This window comes from Pomacea canaliculata, linkage group LG14, assembly GCF_003073045.1.
Source record: "Pomacea canaliculata isolate SZHN2017 linkage group LG14, ASM307304v1, whole genome shotgun sequence".
NCBI lineage: Eukaryota > Metazoa > Mollusca > Gastropoda > Architaenioglossa > Ampullariidae > Pomacea > Pomacea canaliculata.
This window is the reverse complement of record NC_037603.1, coordinates 12,093,017-12,112,410: the sequence shown is the minus strand read 5'-3', so window position 1 is coordinate 12,112,410 and position 19,394 is coordinate 12,093,017. Positions and strand designations below refer to the sequence as shown.

Sequence of the window (19,394 nt, the reverse complement as noted above, 5' to 3'; positions counted from 1 at the left end):
TTTTATATCTGTTGATGTGTCTCTAGCCAGTCAATTGCTGATATGTTTAGATCTGTGTTAGTATATGTGTTACATTTTTGTGTCTGAATGTTTTGTGTGCCAAAAATAATTGTAAAGTGCATTTAATCCACTGTACAGTGAAGAAATGCACTACTCAAATCAATATTATATAAAAAAAATTGGTGTGGAGTGAAAGATGGAAAATGTGTGCATATTCGTGAATGGCTATGTCTTGTGTAAAGAACAAACTTTTACTCTCCTTTGTATTCAGCAAAATGTGTAGTACACATTGCACTGGACAAGCGTAAACACTATAAATATTGTATTTTAATTTTCCATAATAATGTGCACCCCATATAACTGACATAATTACAGCTGGGCAAACACCATCTGCCAATCACAAAATATATCTCTGACTAGATGTAATCAAATTTTTACACATTCATTAGACATACACTGATGTTACAAACTCTAACAAGTTAAAAAATCAGTACTTTGTCATGTGACTTGTAAGGGCCGGCACTAATTATCCACGTATAGTCCTAACTTTCATTTAAAAACAGTTCCAGTGTCAATGCCCACAAAGATGGATGGAAGCTTTTGATAATTACAAATAACCTGTAGCAAAGACTATTGATACATTTTGCATAACCTTTCAGAAATTCAAGTCTATAGTATAGTACCAAAATATATTTTCAAGCCAACAAAAAAGGAAAAAAATATGTCAATGAAAGGACAAGTAATCAGTGTTATTAGTAAGAGCCTGCGACAGTACTGTTGCCAAAATTTTACTTTTTTTATGATAAAACTGATGATGTAACGATATCATAGAGTAAAAATCTCTGTATATTTACAAATGGAATATGACCAGGACAGATCAAAATCAACAATGTTTTCACAATGGACTGTAACAATAGTAAAGCACTCTGGTATAATGTGTATACAAAAATATAAAACATTTTTTAACATGTAAAAGGAAACATTTTAACAGACTGGAAACTGGGAGTCACTTGTTTATTGCTGATGGCAACCTGTTTTAAGACTAAGGCATTTTGGTTATCTGAAAATTTACAAGACTGCACAGGACTGAATATCCTGGATCTGAAGAAACATGGTCGACAAAAAACCATTTCAAACCACTGGAAAATGTAAATGTCTGTATTTTTAGTCCTTTAACAAGGATGCTAGCAATGAGATGTAGTTTTCTCTCCTGGCTGCAAGCAAAATTGTTCCATTGCCATGAACATCAAGATATTTTGATGGCAAAGATATAGGTAAGATATAGTCAAGGCACAATTTTCTATGACATGAAGTGTGACTTTAATCAATATAAATGTCTGCAAAGGCAACATAACATTATCCAGAGTTCTTTTCCTTGCACAGTGATAGTGAGTAGTTTGTAGATCTATGAAAAATTTCCTAGAAAAATGAATAATAAACAGGTTGGGTGATAAAAGGAGCAACATGGAAAAATTGAAAAAAAAAAGTAGTGTCTAAACTAATTCAAAACTTCAGTAGTCATCCCCATATCTCTGTCCTGGTATGACATTACAAAAAAGTACCATGCAAGCAATTTTAATAACATCTGCACTGTAGTGCTACAAATCTTTTATATCTCACATGTGCAAAATAATACTGAAGAAGTCACAAAGAGGTGGCTTTAAATAATATGGCCACAATGAGTTCAAAGAGAATTCTCAGGATTGCATAGTATTTATAATGCCCTGAGTGCTTGTATTTAGATGATTTTCTGACTGTACGAACAACTTGCTATACAGACTAGGCTTTTCAAAATAGATAAGGATAGTCTAATCTTTCAGTCATAGAAGCCAGTATTTTTAGTAAATGGGGTTGCTATCTTCACTCTCTCTCATTGCATTTCCTTCCCCAACTCATTCTAGAGAGGTACTCAATGTCTGAGTCAATTGGGAAAAGTATGCTGCGCCACACAAATGTCAATCTGGCCAATGTCCAATGTGTGTGCGAACCCTTCATAGACACAGCTCAGTTGTGTCAACTCATGCGTATTGAGTTAAATCTACTCTTGAGCATGATTCCTTAAGTATCCCTTGTGTCACCAGGACTCAAAAGTCAGAAATAACAAATGCTTTCCTAAACTTTAGCAGATGACCAGCAATAGGTTTCTGCACGAGATGCTACAGCTTGGTTACATAATTGTAACAACAGATGGCTGCTTCCTCCTGTCTGCTAGCTCATAATGTACTAATCATTTCTTGTTGAGCTTTCTAGAATACAATCTCACAAATTGTAGGCAGTAACCATGTGTGATCATATATAAAATATTTTAACATGTATTATTCTGAACTCAGCAGTGTTGATATTACAGTCAGTGCATATATGTAATCATGCTTTCTTCATGGTTCTTGTAATCAATATTTCTTTTTTTCTGTCGCAAAGATCCTCGAAAAAGTTTTTTAGAATTAGCACACACAGCTTATTGAATCATAATATGAATCGTTCTCAAGATCTGTAGGTACTTCCGAGACTAAAATGTCACACACCTTTCACATCTGTACCAAAATCTGTGATTATTATCAAACACGCTGCCAAACTTTACAGTTATGTTGCAAACAATATGACTATGTGCAAATAAAGTAGGTTTTTAAGGCAAGTGAATTTCCTTTAAAAAAAGGATCTTCACAAAGCCTTAAAGAGACAGAAAATACATATACATTGCATGTTCAAGATATCTAAAGCATTTAAATTCTACTATAATTCAAATTTCCCTATATGTGGGTGCCATTTAATCATTCAGGACACATACAGATACATAAAGTGATAAAAAAAAGTAAACTAAAACAAAATGCACGTTATGAAAAAATGCAAGTTTTCAATTTCTAGTAGATCTTTCATTGCTTCAGCGATAATTAACTTAACGGTGGAACATGAAATAGAAAAACTGCTCTGGAAAAACTCACATTTCAAGTTTGTTTGGCTACCACCAGCAGATTAATGAAAATTGATTTTGAAGACCAGTCAGTTCATGACTATCTCCTTCACTAAGCAAGTATTTATCCTTAGAATGCACAGCTTTATCATTTCATGAAAGAAATTTGTGGTATTGTCCTTGAGGCCGCAATTTTTAATGTCCTTAGTGATACTAGAAGTACCTATTTCGTGTGTGTTAAGCTTGTTTTGTCCCCCACCACAGATTGTTTCTGGGTGTTTTGTACAGCTCTGCTACCTTTGGGCTGACATGTTTATGACTCATGAAAGCTAAACATAATTATTTGTCTTAAGTGTTCTATGTCAGTGTGGTAGCTACTCTTCAGTGTCAGGCAATAAACATACAGATTTTTCTATAGTGTTTAACTATTTTGCTTTGGACAGAAAAAGAGAATTTATGCACCTTAAAGAATGTAAAGTCTGGATGGTTTCACTGTAAATAGATAAAGTTTCTACCCGCACCCACTTAACTACCCCTTAGTTTATTGTGTGATAGTGGAAATTTGTCAACAAAGCTTGTAGAAGGTGAGTTGTGCCCCTTCGCTATTCATGCTAAAAACTCTAGACCTGAATGGACGTTGTTACGAAGTGATTCTTAGTCACCCCATCCGCAAATCAGTTTCATAAAAAGAACTGACAAATGACAGCAATCTACTGATCTCTTGTAACAATGATCTTCATGGCCAAAGTGGTTCAGATATTTCATTAGCTGTTTGATTTCTTCTATGTGGCTGCTATTTTCACTACCTCATTGCTAGTTGGTTTTCTTTTTATTATTTTAATTAAGCCTTGGAAATTAAGATTACTCATGGGTTGGTCTGTTCTTGTTGTTGAGAAAGCTTGATGTTACTGATGATAAGAAATCATGAAATCCTACATGACAGTGAAAAAGTTATTGTTTTCACACCTTTACAACTGTTGACAGAAAAAAGATACATCACAATTTCTAGCTATTCCTGAACTTGAATTTTCAAGTTCAGGGATAGCTTTTGATTGAGATAATAAAAATAAAATAACAAACAGGAACACTCTTTAAACTGTTTGTGTTTCCTATCACATACATTTATTTTATCTTAGAGTTAAAACCTATGATCTTCTGCTGCCTGAAATAAAACGTGTAAAACTCGCTGTGCACTGCCTGGTTACAAAATAAAGATTCCTGCTTAAAATTCTTAGTCCTGAAACCTAATGTAAACTTGTACATTCATTAGTCTTAAAATACTAAATTTTTATGACCTAAAAATTAGGATATGGAATGACTGCTCAACCACATGGGCAGATCCACTTTTACAGTGGTGTGAAAAATGGCCCATGTGATTACAGTTTTACAAGACATACAAAGACACTATTACATTCTTGTCACAATCACACACAGTTGTCCAATGTATAAAATAAATTAACACCACCACTGACTACACACACCTCCACAAAGCTAATATTATCGATACCAGTTCAGTGAACGAGATACTGCTCTCTCCCACAGGTAGAAAGAAGAGCGCACCTTGCTCCATGTGTCAGCAGGCTCAAAAACTTTGTCAATCTTTCTCATGGCCTTAAGCTCTTCCTGGGATTTCCATACATCTGTAAAATTTCCATACATCAATCAGTAATATTTCTATATATACACCATATATTCCCAGTAATATTTCAATACACCTGTAATATTCAAAGAAACTATCACACCCACCAACTCCTAGCTGAAAGCTTTAAATATATTTGGTCTTGCTCCTCTGCAGATCCAAAATTGCTTGTGTGACTCCACTTGCTAAAAACTTTCTTTCCAAAGACCGACTCAACTAGACAAGTTCAGCAGTCTAAGAAAATAATTTAGTCACATCGATAAAACTAAAACAAAACTTCTTACACCGTCAATTGCCAAATAAATGCATAATGATTCACTTTATGAACATTGAAACAAATCAGAGACAAAACAATAAATTTGTCAGGCAATTACCAGATGCTAGTCCAGCCAAGAATGCTGCCCCACGGCTGGTCATGTCTGAGTCAGCTGATCTTTCTATTGACTGGTTGGTGACATCTGCCATAAGTTGCATGAGGAAGTCGTTGGTGGAAACACCTCCATCAGCACTGTAGCAGATTTTCACTGACCTTCACTCTTTTTATAAACAGAATGCTATATAGATATACATGCTTTTTTTAATTCACATGCTTTTTTAATTTGTAAGCTTTTACAATTTGGTGGTGTAAGTTTGAAAATTTTCTGGCTTTTTGTAAAATTTATTTTATGATATATATATTGATATATTGTATCTATCACAAAACACCTCGTTCAAGTGAAAAAGAAAAAATAAATAAATAGCAAATAATATATGAGAAGAAAATGTTTAGTGGATCACAGTAAACCCAATGCTACTTTGGCCTTATTCTTGCAAGTTACAAACCATATGCATGAGAGTGGAATCTTGGTTTCGGTGATGAAGGTTTCATAGAGAATCTTAAATCTGAAGGCCATGGATTCCAGCATAGCCCGCACCAGGTGAGCTTTAGTTGTACCAAGTTTTAGGCCAAAGATAGAAGTGCATGCCTTGTCATCATTCACAGGTGCCTAGTGAAAATAAAAACCAAAGGTTTTGCTACAGAAGTGAGAACACAGACTAAGTTGACTGAATATCAGTATTTCCACCTCAAATGCTTTTCCATCTTTCCAACACTTGAACACATAGAAATGTGATGTGGTGATATTTGCCAAATGAACTCCACAGGATTCTTTCACTTGATTTCATTATGATTACATTATAGTGCTTGTCTCAAACTTGTAGCGAACAGGAGTCAGTGCACTACACACCAATAAAAAAAGAAAAATAAATGTCATCAATTATTTACTTGCAAACCGCTGTATGCTGGTACAAAACACACCCCACCAGAGTCTGCAACATGCAAAAATGACATTAGATTAATATTAATGTATAATAATTGTGTCGATGTGTGCGTTCGTGCATGCATACATTTCAAGAGAGCATACAAGCAAACCAAAATCAAATCAAAATCAAAATCAAAACAGACTTTATTGTCTGCCCAGGAGGACAGAAATTTGTCTTTGCTCACATACCCATACAGACATTTAACACACAGTTAGGAGTAAAAGTGAGGAGTAAAATAGTGTTGATTGCACCAGTCCATCAAGGCAGTGTATGTTTATCCTAACAACAAACCTTGGGTGACCAAGGGCCTAAAAGCACTGCTGAACAAAAAGAAAACATTTGTTCATCACGGGCAGAAGCCCACGACAGAAGATTAGTACATAGAGAGGACCATGATGCTATCCGTTGGGTGGGCAGAGGCTCTACGAGCATACTAGTTAGTCCGCTTTCAGTAGTTTGCCGGTGGACCAACGAGTGTCGACGAGATTGAAACAGAGGTCGAGTTAGCTCTCGCCATAAACCCGATGTGTCAGAATGCGGCTCGTGGTTACATCTTGAGCTCGCTGGAGGGACCTGCCAGACGTCGAGTGTTGATGCTTCCGCATGACGCAAGAGATACGCCGAGAAAGATCTTGGGTGTCCTAGTGGAGGCGTACGGCGAACAAAAATGTCGACATCAGTGCCACAGCAACGTGATGAGGTGGTCGACGAATACGCCGCGAAGCTCCAGAATTTAAGCAGGCGAGGTAGAAGGCGGCGCAGAGCGTCGAAGTGGCGGCGATTGACACCATCTCGGAGGACTGCAGCCCGACCGGTCAGGGAAAGTGACTGCCCCCGTCGTCCGTAACAGGATGACAGGGAAATAAAGTGTAGCTGGCCTGACTGGAAAGTGTCCGACGGCGGAGGTTGTCATTTATGGCAGTTGAGTGATGGCGTTGCTCGACACCGGCAGTGAGGTAACGACGGTCACTGACGAGTGGGCACGAGGGCACATACAGGACTTACAGCTAAAACAAACTCAGGAGTGGCGGTGGTGGACATGTTTACGGCCAGCGTCTGAGGACGTTCCTATCCTGGTGGTCAAGGACCTGGTCGATGTGGTCACAAGTGAGCGCAGGAGGCGCGTGTCGCTTCTACTAGGGAAGAACGTCCTTGATCGGATAATGGACTCTACCGCAGATGTGGCGCAGGCAGTACAGGCAGCCGTGCATGAAGCTCATCTTGAGAAGACATTGTCAACAAAAGGACTGGCTAGGGCCGCTGGCAACACGCCCGTTCCAGGATGCCAATGGGTCTGACGTCCACACCAGCCACTTTCCAGAGGTTAATGCAGACCACCATGCCGAACTGTTTAATTTCAGTCCTTCTTGTGTACCTAGACGATCATTTGGTATACTCCAAGATAAAGGACATTCAACTGCGGGAGGCGCCATACCTTCAGGATGACGACAGTGAAGAGGAAACGCCAGGGTGGTATGCTACTCTTCCAAACCATCACCACAGAACTCTTGTGACAATGCCTGTGGTGCCAGAAGTAACAGTGTCTGTGGTGTCAGATGACAGTATCAGAAATGACAGTCCCTATCGTGTCCGAACCGCGCAGATCGCAGCGACTTACCGCGAGACAGGCAACAAACTCGCACAAAGTGTAGGATGAAACAGTTCGTGCGACGCTATGCCATGGCAATATGAATACCATGGATATATTTTTTAGTTGCGGTGATCGGTGACACCGTAGATGACACGTACGCATTGATCAGTTGTTTATTTTGCTAATTGTTCATTTTTCTTCAACTTTACCGCGGCTGCGTCCAGAAAATGTCATTGACAAGAATGACACACGAGGTGATGGCTGACAATAGATGTCAGCACTCACTCTTCTTCAGTCTCTGTTTGATTCCTCCTGAGTCCTTGTGCCTTTATTTAGGATGGTGATGGCTGCTGGCACGAAGGACCTCTGGTAGGCAGCTTTCCTTATGCGTGGTACCTTATAGCGCCTGCCTGAGGGCAACAGCTGGAAGCTAGTGTGGAGAGGGTGTTTCAGGTCCGAAATGATGTTATGTGCCATCCTTCTGACTGCATGAAGGTACAAGTCAGAAAGTGGCAGCTGTGCTTGACCAATAATTTTATTTGCCTGGTGGATGATTCTGGCCAGCCTTGCCTTGTCTTTGACTAGTAGATGACCATACCAGGCAGCGATGTTGAATGAGAGGATGCTCTCAACAAGAGACCTGTACACAGTCTCCAGCACCCCAGAGCTGACGTCGAAGCTGCGAAGTCTCCTCAGAAGGTACAGCCGTTGCTGGGCCTTTTTGTACACTTGGTTCACGTGATCACTAAATGAGAGCTTTCCGTCGATCACTGTACCAAGGTACCTAAACACAGCAGCCCTCTGCACCTGCTGTCCCTTGATTTGGAGTGGTGGGAGAGAGGGTTGTGCCATCTCTTCCTTCGTAGGCTCTTCCAAAGGCCATCTCCTCCGTTTTGTCAACGTTCAGATCCAGAAAGCTGCGGTCAAACCACTCCTCCAGCTCCCCCACACAGGCCAGGTACTGTGACAGGGACTGCTCGTCTTTCAGGCAGCCCACAAGGGCCATGTCATCTGCATATTTAACAAGTTTGAGAATAGCACTGTTAATACTAATCCCATTTGTATATACAGAAAACAGGATGGGGGAAAGCACACATCCCTGAGGGGTACCCGTGTTGAGGATCTGCTCATCTGACAGAATCATTCCATCCACTGACAAATAAACTCCGTCAGACGAGCTGCTGGACCCTATAGTACCTGTCGGTGGAACTCTGAAACCCACCCTCTGTGGTCGGTCCTTCAGGAATGATCTGATCCATAGAACTAGGCCAGTGTTGACATCCAGGTCTAGTAGGCGCTGTACAAGAAGGTGTGGCTGGACCGTGTTGAAGGCGCTGGAAAAGTCCATGAACAGGACCCGAACATAGGTGCCAGAAGTGTCCAAGTGTTGTAGGATAGTATTTTAAAAGCGTGAGAGTTGCATCAGACACCCCCCTGCGTGGCTTGTAGGCAAACTGCAAAGGATCCAGGCGATCAGCCATGGTGGGGATTAACAATCTTCCCACAACTCTCTCCAAACATTTGGCCACAACAGACGTGAGAGCCACAGGTCGAAAGTCTTTCAAGTTGGTAGCATGAGGCTTCTTTGGCACTGGTATTATTGTGGATGTTCTCCACACGCGGGGGACACTATGAGACACACATGCCATGCAGCTTTAGTCCTAAATAATACTACACAGTAAAATTCCCTGACTCTACAAAAGTTGCTTTTATTGTCTACAATATTATTTATTTCAGAGTGAATGTGTGAGTGGGCACATGTGTGAATGAGAGTGACATGGATACTGATTGTAGACAGACACTTTCATATCATAAATTAAAAAAAACTTTATGATAAACATGCATGTGCACAGTTGGATAGACAACCACTGCTCACCTGGAACAGAAGCTGCAAGACTGCTGCTCTGCGTCACATCATCAAGGAGCCCTGTGTTAAAAAATATGTATATTTTCTCAAATGTACTATTGCTTTGAAGATGCCTGTTCTGCAACCATCAACATCAATTACCTTTATCAGTGCATTAACCTTCCTCCTCCCCTGAAAAGACTAATCACAGCCTTGAACTGTTTAATGGGATCAGTGTACAGTATATGTCTTCCCATCTTATCATTTACAGTACGTTTATTCCAACATAATTACAGGTATTAAAAAAAACTTGATGCAAAAACATGTAAACTAATTCACTGATAAATAATCATTAGTTACAATAAGTAATTTTGGATAGACTGACATTAAACTACATTCAGTAACTCAGTCTAGATGCAGAAAAAATAACAGTTGTAAATAGAAAGATTTGTGAAAAAATAAACACACACAGGGTTTCCAGAAAATTTATTTACCTATTGAATTTGCCCAGCCCATTACGTTTCCTGTATCGGCTGAATGCCCCTCAGCCAGATAGGTTACTTTTCCTCCAATGCTCCAGCCCACAAGGGGATAAAGACCTATTGACAGGACAATTATTACTAAAAATTACCATCGCGATAAGCTGTCATGCATCTTAGCCAAGGGAAACACAGATTGCTCCATTTCAGCATCATAAGAAAACCACAAATTTGGGGTCAAATCAAATAAATAAATTCATCAAAAAATTTACTTCTAGTTAATGAATAGAAAATACATCAAAGCCAAAAAACAATATTCATCTCCTATGATTATGTTACATTGACAGCTGTCTTCACAATAAAAATACACTTTGCTGGAAACATACAGTGTGCAAAATATTTTATTTTTCTCTATATTTAGCCTAAAGGCCAAATTTCTACTTTAGGGCAGGAAAGCACAGTTCTACTCAGGAAAGGGAGGCCAAATGGAGGCAATTAGGGTAGCCTGCTCTCCCTCCCTCCCCCAGGTTTAATCTCTCTTTCCCACTCAAGAGGAAAAGTTTGGCCTTTCATTTAAAATACAAAATGAACAGGGTCAACATGGATGCCTTTTATTGCCCACAAAGTAATTTTAATCCATTTTGATGCAAGTTTTTCTTCTCTGTTCAAAGCACAAAAAATGTCAGATTCATCCAGCTTTATTAAATGGACTCACCAGCCTACCCAGTTTCATCGAAACTCACCAGCTATGGACGCATGTGGGATCTTGCCAGTGTTCATATCTATAAATGTTCCCGTTCCCATTGTGCACTTTACATCACCCACATAAAAACAGCACTGACCAAACATCGACCCTTGCTGGTCAGCCACCTGGAACAAAATTGCAAATATACAACCATCAGTGGATTGAGTAAATGCTGTTCATGTTGCTCTTCAAAGGTGTAGTACACACAATTAAATATTAATACAAGTGAATTAGTAGAGCATACTTCGCCATATAGAGGTGAGCGCAGCACCGTATATGGAAGACTACAAACCAACAACCATACAATGAAGAACAGCCACAACAACAAAGGGATGTCATTTTGGAAAACACAAAGTGCATGTTCAAAGACTGGGGACTGAGGACTGAAAGGAAAAGTGTTGGTTTTTTTTTAAAGAGGTGGACTTTAAAGCTAGAATTGTAAGCTTTAGTGCACTAGTAGTGGTTTAACACACTGGCTTGTAGTGTCACCTTATGTGAATGTGATGTAAGTTCATTGTAAATTTTGACCATAGTACCACCTACTGATCACAGCATAGATCAACCAAGTCACCTAGCAAACATCTGATAACTTCATAAACAATTCAAGCCTCACAAAAAACTACAACACATTTTTCCTTGTTATTATTACCAGAATGCAATGAAAAATCTTGAAGCCTAACCAGTGACTTTATTGGAATGGGTGCTCCAAACAGGTCAGGTTCTGTTGTGCCGAAGTCACCACTGTTACAAAACCAATAAAAAAATCCCGGTCAAAGTTAAAGGGTGGTTTTGTTTTTCAGCATATTTAGCTAGATGAATTAGTGAAAAATGGTATAGCCTTATCAAGGAGATCTTTCTGATCCATCATCTATAGCTTTCCCATATTATGTCCTTACATTTATACCCTTTATGGAAGTTTTGCAGTAAACTGAACATTTGTGTCTGTACTATGTTTAACTTCTGTTAAATTCTTTTTTCAATCCATGCAAAGATGTTATTTTATTTTTGGCCAGTATTTCATCATCAAATGATGCAGAAGATCCAAGAATATCATGATTTCCTATTAGCAGCAAACCACAGAATATAATAACAGAATACGGAAGATATCAGTACTAACCTTGTGTCTCTGATCTCTGGTAACATAGACATGGGAATGTCCACAAGACCACAGACTATAGGGCTCCACTCCATCTATTGAGACAAACACATCTTTATTGAGCAAGTTGCAGGTGTTAATGCATCCATGACATCAAAAGTGAGTGAGTTTATGTATGAGTGAATAAATGTGAGTGTGCAAGTATGTGCAGCTAAGCAAAAGTATGGATAGCTACTGCTGACTCCCCATAGTTACAGTGCTCACACTCTCTCACACACACACTGCTGTTATCTGAACTTCTTACTGAGTAAGGATCAAAGATGCCAGTTGTGCTGGCACATGAGTAATCTGTAGCATGCAACTTCTTGCCAGACAGTTTCCAAAGTAGCCAAGTCTCAATGCATCCAAACATCACATTGCCCTCAAATGCACGCCGTTTGACCTTTAACGAATAAAAATTTGTTCCTGTTAAACATGGGATGGTGAAAAAATACAATGATAAAATTCACATAAATTATTTTTGATTACTTTTGTTTTGTATAAAAAGACCACATAAATTTCAGCTTCAGTTTATTACCACAAAGAAAAATATTTCTTTTTTCCACTCAAAAAACCAAGGCATAACAAAACAGTAGGATTTATTTCATAGAGACATGAAGCTGAACCCCTCTTGCATGCAACTAAAATAAAATAATGGGAAGCTAAACTGGGCAGCTGATGGGCTTGCTAGAAACAATAAAAATACTAAACTGGGCAGATTATGGGCTTCCTGGATACAATAAAAAGGACAAAAATCATGGCCACTACTCTTTTATATCTTCTAGATTTACTGTGCACTTCCCCATTCATAGGCAAGCTACATGTGCTTTAACTTCTTCTTGTCAACAGAAGCAGCATTCAGGTCAGTGAGTCAGCTACATTTACTAGCTGGAAGAGAGGGTGGAAGCACTAATGATGTAATATTTTGACTGTTGGTGACTGAAACCTTCTATTGTTTCTTTATATAAGGAAAAATGACAACCAGCACAAAATAAATACACATTATATGTGTGCGGTTATATATGCACATACATGCATTTGTACATACATATATACGTGTAAGCATGCACACAGAGAAAAAAATGTGAAGAGACTTGAAATGTTGTCCGGAAATTATAAAACTTACAATTCTCCAAGCATAGAAACTACTCATACATCCACCAACACAAGATACAAATACTATTTGGTACTTACATTGGGTATATTTGTCAACACCCACAGTAAACGCATTGTAACCTAAGGTAAAAAAAACCCAACAAATTAAAAACATTAGTGGACGGACACATACTTCTAGTCCTATGAAGATTCTTGGCAATTTTTTTCTGATGATGATCATGAAATCATTTGTCAAATACATGCTCAGCAATGTTATTTAAGAAGCCCCATTAAGCATCAAATATTTTTTATGCTACACTCAATATAACTAAATAAGTTTTAAAGTAGTTGCACACATCATTTGTTGTCTATTTACTAAATTTAATATTTTTACTTGAGCAGCATCATAAACAACTTTTTTCACATTATTAAAGATTTCCACTACTGCAGTACAGACAGTATTTTTACGTGATCATTCAGTAACTTTCTGTAAAGGAATATCATTTGTTTTAAATGGAAATCAGCAGTTAAAACAAGATTCACTCTGTGCTATTATTCTTTAGAAAATAACTTAGAAAAGTGGGCAGAAGTGATGTATACACCATCTTTTGTCCATCATTGTTTCACCATTGCTTTAATTCAGGAACGATGTTTGATGCAAACTAAGTAAAAAGAAGCATATGAGAAGAAAAGCAGGGAAGTGGACCAGACATCTGTAAGTATTTCAGGAAATTCAGACAGCAGTCTATCAACTTAATCTTATCCCTCAACTTTGTCTAAACAAATTAAATCTGGCCTGGAAAAACATCTGAAGAATATCCCACTAGTGACATGATAATAAAATTAACCAAAAACAGAGCACGACAACTATAAAAGCAGGATATAATAAAAGCATAACAAACCTGCTTGGACATGAATTTAAGGACGCTAGCAGCTTTATGCCTGTTACGGCGTGTAAAGAAGTGGAGAAGTTTAGCACTCTTATTTAAAGCCTTCAGCGTATAAGATGAATTCCATGAAGCAACCGCTTCAGATGCCCTCAGATCCTGCCAGGTGATCATCTTGTGATAGACTTCCCCTGTCTCCCTGGTACATAAACAATGATATGCACAGTTTCAAGATAAATAATAGTAAGAATAATGAGTAACATTGATACCAATTCAGAATTCTCATTGTATACAGGAGGAAAGCATCTTAGAACCTAACACAGTTGAAATCACAGAGCATAAAATCACTACTATAAGTATAGCAGGAACTATTTATAAACTATTTATAAATAGCTGTTCGTTTTAGTACAAAGGATTTTTAGCTAGGGCATGTCTGGTTGAGGGAAGGTGAGTGACATAAGGAGACAACAGGCTTAAATAATGTGAGCATGGTGCTAGCACATAGGTTTGGAATAGTTCCAAGATGCTTACCATCAACAAACACAAAAATTAAAGTACTGATGGAACTTAAGCTACTCTCACCTGTCCCATGTCACAAAGGTGTTGCGCTGTGTGGCTATGCCCATGCTGGTAACCTGACTGGCCTGAAGGCCTGCAGCTGATTACAGGGAAGTGAAAGTGACTCAAACAGGCTAATGCCATGGTCTACAATGAAGAAACAGTCCACAGAACACCAAGCTACCAACGATTAAACTTACTGTTGGAATTTTCTTGATGCTTAAGTGACTTTTAATGACACATTGACCCCTGATGCATCTATAGTCTGGTCCCCCCAATGACAGACACCAGCAAGCCAGCTTGACTAGCAGCCAGCTCATCAAATAATCAGCTGGTATCAGTCAAGGGACGTAAGATGATACATGATATCACAATAAATGCTGCAAACTGTGCCTATGCTGATATTTGTATATCCTTATTCTTTCCCTTTTAGTGAATGTGTGTACATATATATATATGTATATACTTTATGTGTCTATATATATATACACACACACTGACATATATTCACATTGGTTCAAGTCTTCACTACTGACCTAAAAAACTAGCAATATACAAATGATGATACTTAAATTCACTTCTCTTTACCTGCACACGTCAGTTTTATCCATACCTTAGAGGGGAAATTACTAAATAAATGTGATTACACACGAGTTCCTAACAGGCTCTATATGAATACTAACTCAGGGTTAAATTTGTCAGCCTCTCATATCAACATAATCAAGTTCAAAGCAATTATTCACCACTCAAATTAGTTATGGTAACACACCACTAAAGCTTTTACCTGCTAAGCTGCTCTTCACGACAGCACAAGAATCATCAAACAGCTTGAAAGGGTCAATTTCAAACCAGCCTGGCTTTGGATGTTCAATCTCCAGCTAGAAAACAAAATATTCATGACAGCTACAAAGTTCTTTTTTCGAATACTGAACTTGCACCATACCACAGTACCTCAAATCTCTTGGTATAAGAAAAAAATCTTACGAAAACTCTACTGGTCAAGATGAAGATGAAGAGTATGCATTTCTCCTTTTGAACAATCAAACAAGAGAGTATGCATTTTTTTCAAATGAAAAATAAACATAGTTATCTTACTTTCCTGCTGCTGGCTCCTATGATAAATCCATGGCTGTCGTAGATGTGACAACGAAGGACTGAAGTGCCAACATCCAGTGCCATAACATACTTTGGATTTGTAATCCCTTCCCCATCGCCGTTTTTTTGGAACACTTTCATTTGGAGAAACAGCACTTGGAACAGCAGTTCCCTCTGATGAACAATCTCCTTCCATAGCAAACCTCAACTGAAAAAAAAAAAACTGGAATATCAATAGGAAGGCCATTTAAAAGACATCTCTCTGTGTGATGTTGATATAAATATTAATCAATTCAGAATATGATGTTGTGCCCAATAGTTCTTACAATCAAACTATAAACTCCAAGATTTTTTTCTTTTACACTACTGTACCCCCTCCCCCCCTCCTCCAAATCCATCTTTCTTCTTCTTTCTTTCTTCCTGCTTTTTGGTGATGACTTCAGGATTATCCAAAAACAGGACAGACTTATGCATCATATATTAAATTGTAATATTAGTTTAACTTTTTTCATTACATTTATGATCACATTTATAAAAATCATCCTCTGATATACTTGTGTGTGTGTGTTTTGGTGTGAATAATAATAATAATAAATGCAAAATTTGTAAAGCGCATACTCACACTCCTAAGGAGCAGACAGAAAGAGAAAGAGAATGTGTGTCAAGTAAACACAAACCGCTTATCATTCTTAGGTCATGATAACATATCGTATAAGGGAGCATCATGATATGCCAGAGGTCAAAGTTTGCGGCGTCATTTTATGGTGTGACTGTCTTCAAAGGACAAAGTTGCCCTCTGCGGATAATCACCCCTGTACAAGTTCTTAACCAAGCGCTCATTATTAAAAATATGGAAAGCAAAAAACTTAATGAACTGGGCCCTGTGTGAGGACAGACACTATGAAACCTTTTGTCATGGCACATTAATCGTTTAATGCAGCAGTAGTCAGAATTATCTAGTAAATTACCACTGTCCAGTAAGTTCAATATCAGAACCTGTCAATGTTAAAAGAAATCTGTTGCCTTGAGTTGTCTGAACAATGAATTCTGTCACTTTTAACTCAGTAATAATATTTACTTGAGTGTTCCTAACATGCTATAGCATTGCATTTAGCAGCTTGATCTGTGGGTCACTGAATAATGAAAAAAAAACTTTTTAAATTCATAAGTCACATCTCTTTTTTTCAAAGATTGTATCCTATTTCCTGCTAACAAAAAATAAACCAATTCCCACCAAATCTGTAATATTTAATTAAAAAAAAAAACTGTCTCTAAAAGGCATTTCACAATATTTATAGGAGTCAGGAGGAGGTATGAGTGTGTGGTGTGGTGATGGGACAAACTGCTATGGGAGGATATATTTTCATTCCACTGTCTGTTGTATTATTTTTATAGCATTGCTAGTGTTAGTGCATTACAAATGTATTTCTCTCATAAAAACATTTAAATTTAAATTCTTTAAAATTTCACTTACAAGTAATATGCTATGCTATAAATATAGCTTTTGCAAATTAATGAGAAAGATTCACAATAATGTGAGTTATTCAATAAAGAAAAGAATTATAAAAGCACTTTATAAGTGTTGAGTGGCATACTCCTAATTCCATGTTACAGCAGACATGTACTGTGTAGTGTTGTGTGCATGTCATTGTGTTAATATATGATGGGTGTTGGGACCTGTTTGTGGGCATATTATAAATCTGGATACACTTTGCATGCACTAGCATACATCTGAAAATATGAATCACTTGTGTGATGCCTTGTTGTATATGATACACATACACACAGACACACAGATAAATATACCAATGTGTGCACAAGTACACACACATCAACTAAGATAAAACAGATATGTAAAGTTTCTATACCCATACTTGATAGTCCCACAATTAAAATAAGAATATATTACAAGTTGTTGAATAACAAGTCAACAAGTTACTGAATAACCAAATACTGTATTTGAAGATTTACTTTCATGACTGTATGCTCATAATGTTCTCCCAGCATGAGACACACTGTATTCTGCAACGCATTACTAGAGTTGCTGGACTGCAAGTGTAATATGAGTATTGTGGTCCCGCAGTACATATCCTGCTACATGCTACAGGATAGAGAGGACAAGCATGTTACTCGACACACTGCACTGATACACAAGACCAGCGTGTAGCGCGAGCTGACATTTCACCTCTCGAAACGGGTTTCAGCAAACTGAATCAAGTTTCCGTGAATGGCGGTACTTACATTTGTCCTCCTGTTAACTGATTATCTGAATCACATCCATCTAAGCTGCCTGAAGCTGTGTAAAATGTGCGGGTCGTGGCCAAGCGCGTGCAGTCACTAGTGTTACTGAAGGTTAGTTCCGGCGGGCGGCGCAGTTGTCAGGCGCCATGCACGTCCGCACCACAGCCGGTCACGTGGTCGCCGCCGTCGATAAGCTGCGCTGTCTCTCTCTACATTTCTACCCTGTTACTATATAGTGGGACACTCTCCCCCTACATTTCTACCAGAGACACCATAGTAGTGGGACACTCTGTGTCTACTACATTACTATGTCACTCTTCTCCCTCTCTCTACATTTCGATCTACCCAGCCTCTATAGCAGACCTGGTCACCTGGGAATATATATAGTATTGGGTAAAACTGAGTTAACTACATTAGTCCGGCCTCTAGTCAATTTCTCATAAAATTAATTGCCCACCCCTTCTCTATAGTATATACTATAGTGTGATATACTCTCTGTGTCTACTACATCACTATGTAACTCTCTCCCTCTCTCCATTTCTACCCTACCTTCTATAGTAGTGTGACATTCTCTGTGTCTACTATATTAATATGTAACTCTCCTTGTGTCTTGATGGTACATTACTATGTCACTCTCTCCCTCTCTCCATTTTTACCCTAGCCTCTATAGTAGTGTGACATTCTGTGTATCTACTGAATTATATTGCTATGTCACTCTCCCTGTGTCTTGATACTACATACATTACTACTATAGTCTATATGTAACTATATATATATGTCATACTACTATAGTATACATGCAACTCGATCTCTTTGTTTCTCGATACTACATTTCTGTATAAATGTAACTCTATGTCATTATACTAGTATAGTGTATATGTGTATACGATTTCGGAAAGGTAGCCGGGTACCTAACGAAGCTGCAAGCTCCTACACTCCTACTCTCCTAGTATCTACTACTGATCACCTTTATCTGACCCTCGTCACTTATACTTGGATGCACTCATTGGGATCAAAGGTTGCTGACAAGGCTTCTGGTGTTGGTGCTAAAGTATGATGTGTATTAAGATAAAAGGCACTTTCTCCTTGATAGCATCAACCGCCACAGCTGTCAGTGCATCTTGTTTAGAGAAGTTGAAATAGAAACAATTAAAGTCACAAGCTTCAGGTGGTGAAGGTAAGACAGAATTATAGAAATTAGGTGGTCTGAAAGTTTTCGGATCAGTTGATAACAGGTGAAATTATCAACTTTACTGACATTTCAGGATCTGACTTTATGCGGAAATAGTTGTTCACTCGATGTAGACAGATGAATTCTAGAAACTGGAAACCCATGTGTTTCAGACTGAGTGTTCTCTCACGGCATACAGTTGCTTGTGACGACACGACCTGTGATAGGTCAAAGGTCGATACAGAGTTCAGACTGACCTGTGGAAAGATGAGGGAAGCTCCATCACTTTTGAGGGATGAAGTACTTTTCTAGTTTGCAGAGAATAATCGAAGCATCTGAGGATCCTTCTAAATCGCAGTTTGTTTGGTGAGAGATTTGCGAAACATTTTTCATTGTCTATGGGGTAGACCGCTTCTGGAGAGAACAAATGACGGTTGTTTGTAACGGCTGAAAAAATTCAAACAGCCGGAAATTTGCCATCTGCATTATAGACATTTGATTACAAGATAGAAAGGAAAGGTTCATCTCATGGTAATGCTCATGGATAGAATGGGTAGAAGGTGTTGTGGAAGAGAAGAGTGTGTTGTTATCAGAAAAATGGTTTGATGTCATCCGCTTGTTGCTGCTTGTGTTTCTCCATTGAGTGGTTCAACTGATCAAGTTTAATGCACCGAGCTCACCTACACACGGGGAAACGGGCTT

At 38.4% G+C, this 19,394-nt stretch overlaps 1 protein-coding gene across 1 annotated transcript; it reads right to left on the bottom strand.

The window, feature by feature from the left end:
- Positions 1–307: 307 nt before the first annotated feature.
- Positions 308–17,700, bottom strand: LOC112555053 (putative glycerol kinase 5). The gene is made up of 16 exons (XM_025223206.1): positions 17,522–17,700; positions 15,281–15,488; positions 14,970–15,063; positions 14,210–14,285; positions 13,643–13,826; positions 12,840–12,881; positions 11,911–12,048; positions 11,628–11,701; positions 11,191–11,251; positions 10,509–10,635; positions 9,781–9,885; positions 9,317–9,367; positions 5,812–5,855; positions 5,370–5,533; positions 4,922–5,055; positions 308–4,548 (listed from the first exon to the last, which is right to left on the bottom strand). The coding sequence occupies exons 2-16, from the start codon at positions 15,419–15,421 to the stop codon at positions 4,406–4,408; spliced, it is 1,578 nt and encodes a 525-aa protein (XP_025078991.1). The 5' UTR covers positions 15,422–15,488; positions 17,522–17,700; the 3' UTR covers positions 308–4,405.
- Positions 17,701–19,394: the final 1,694 nt, after the last annotated feature.

Excerpts from the sequence above, each read along its gene's own strand:
- LOC112555053 (XM_025223206.1), bottom strand. The coding sequence starts at position 15,421 with ATGAAAGTGTTCCAAAAAAACGGCGATGGGGAAGGGATTACAAATCCA. Across the intron at positions 10,636-11,190 it reads CCATTCCAATAAAGTCACTG|GTGGCTGACCAGCAAGGGTC; the intron begins GTTAGGCTTCAA and ends ATTTTGTTCCAG. Across the intron at positions 5,534-5,811 it reads CAGCATACAGCGGTTTGCAA|GCACCTGTGAATGATGACAA; the intron begins GTAAATAATTGA and ends TATTTTCACTAG.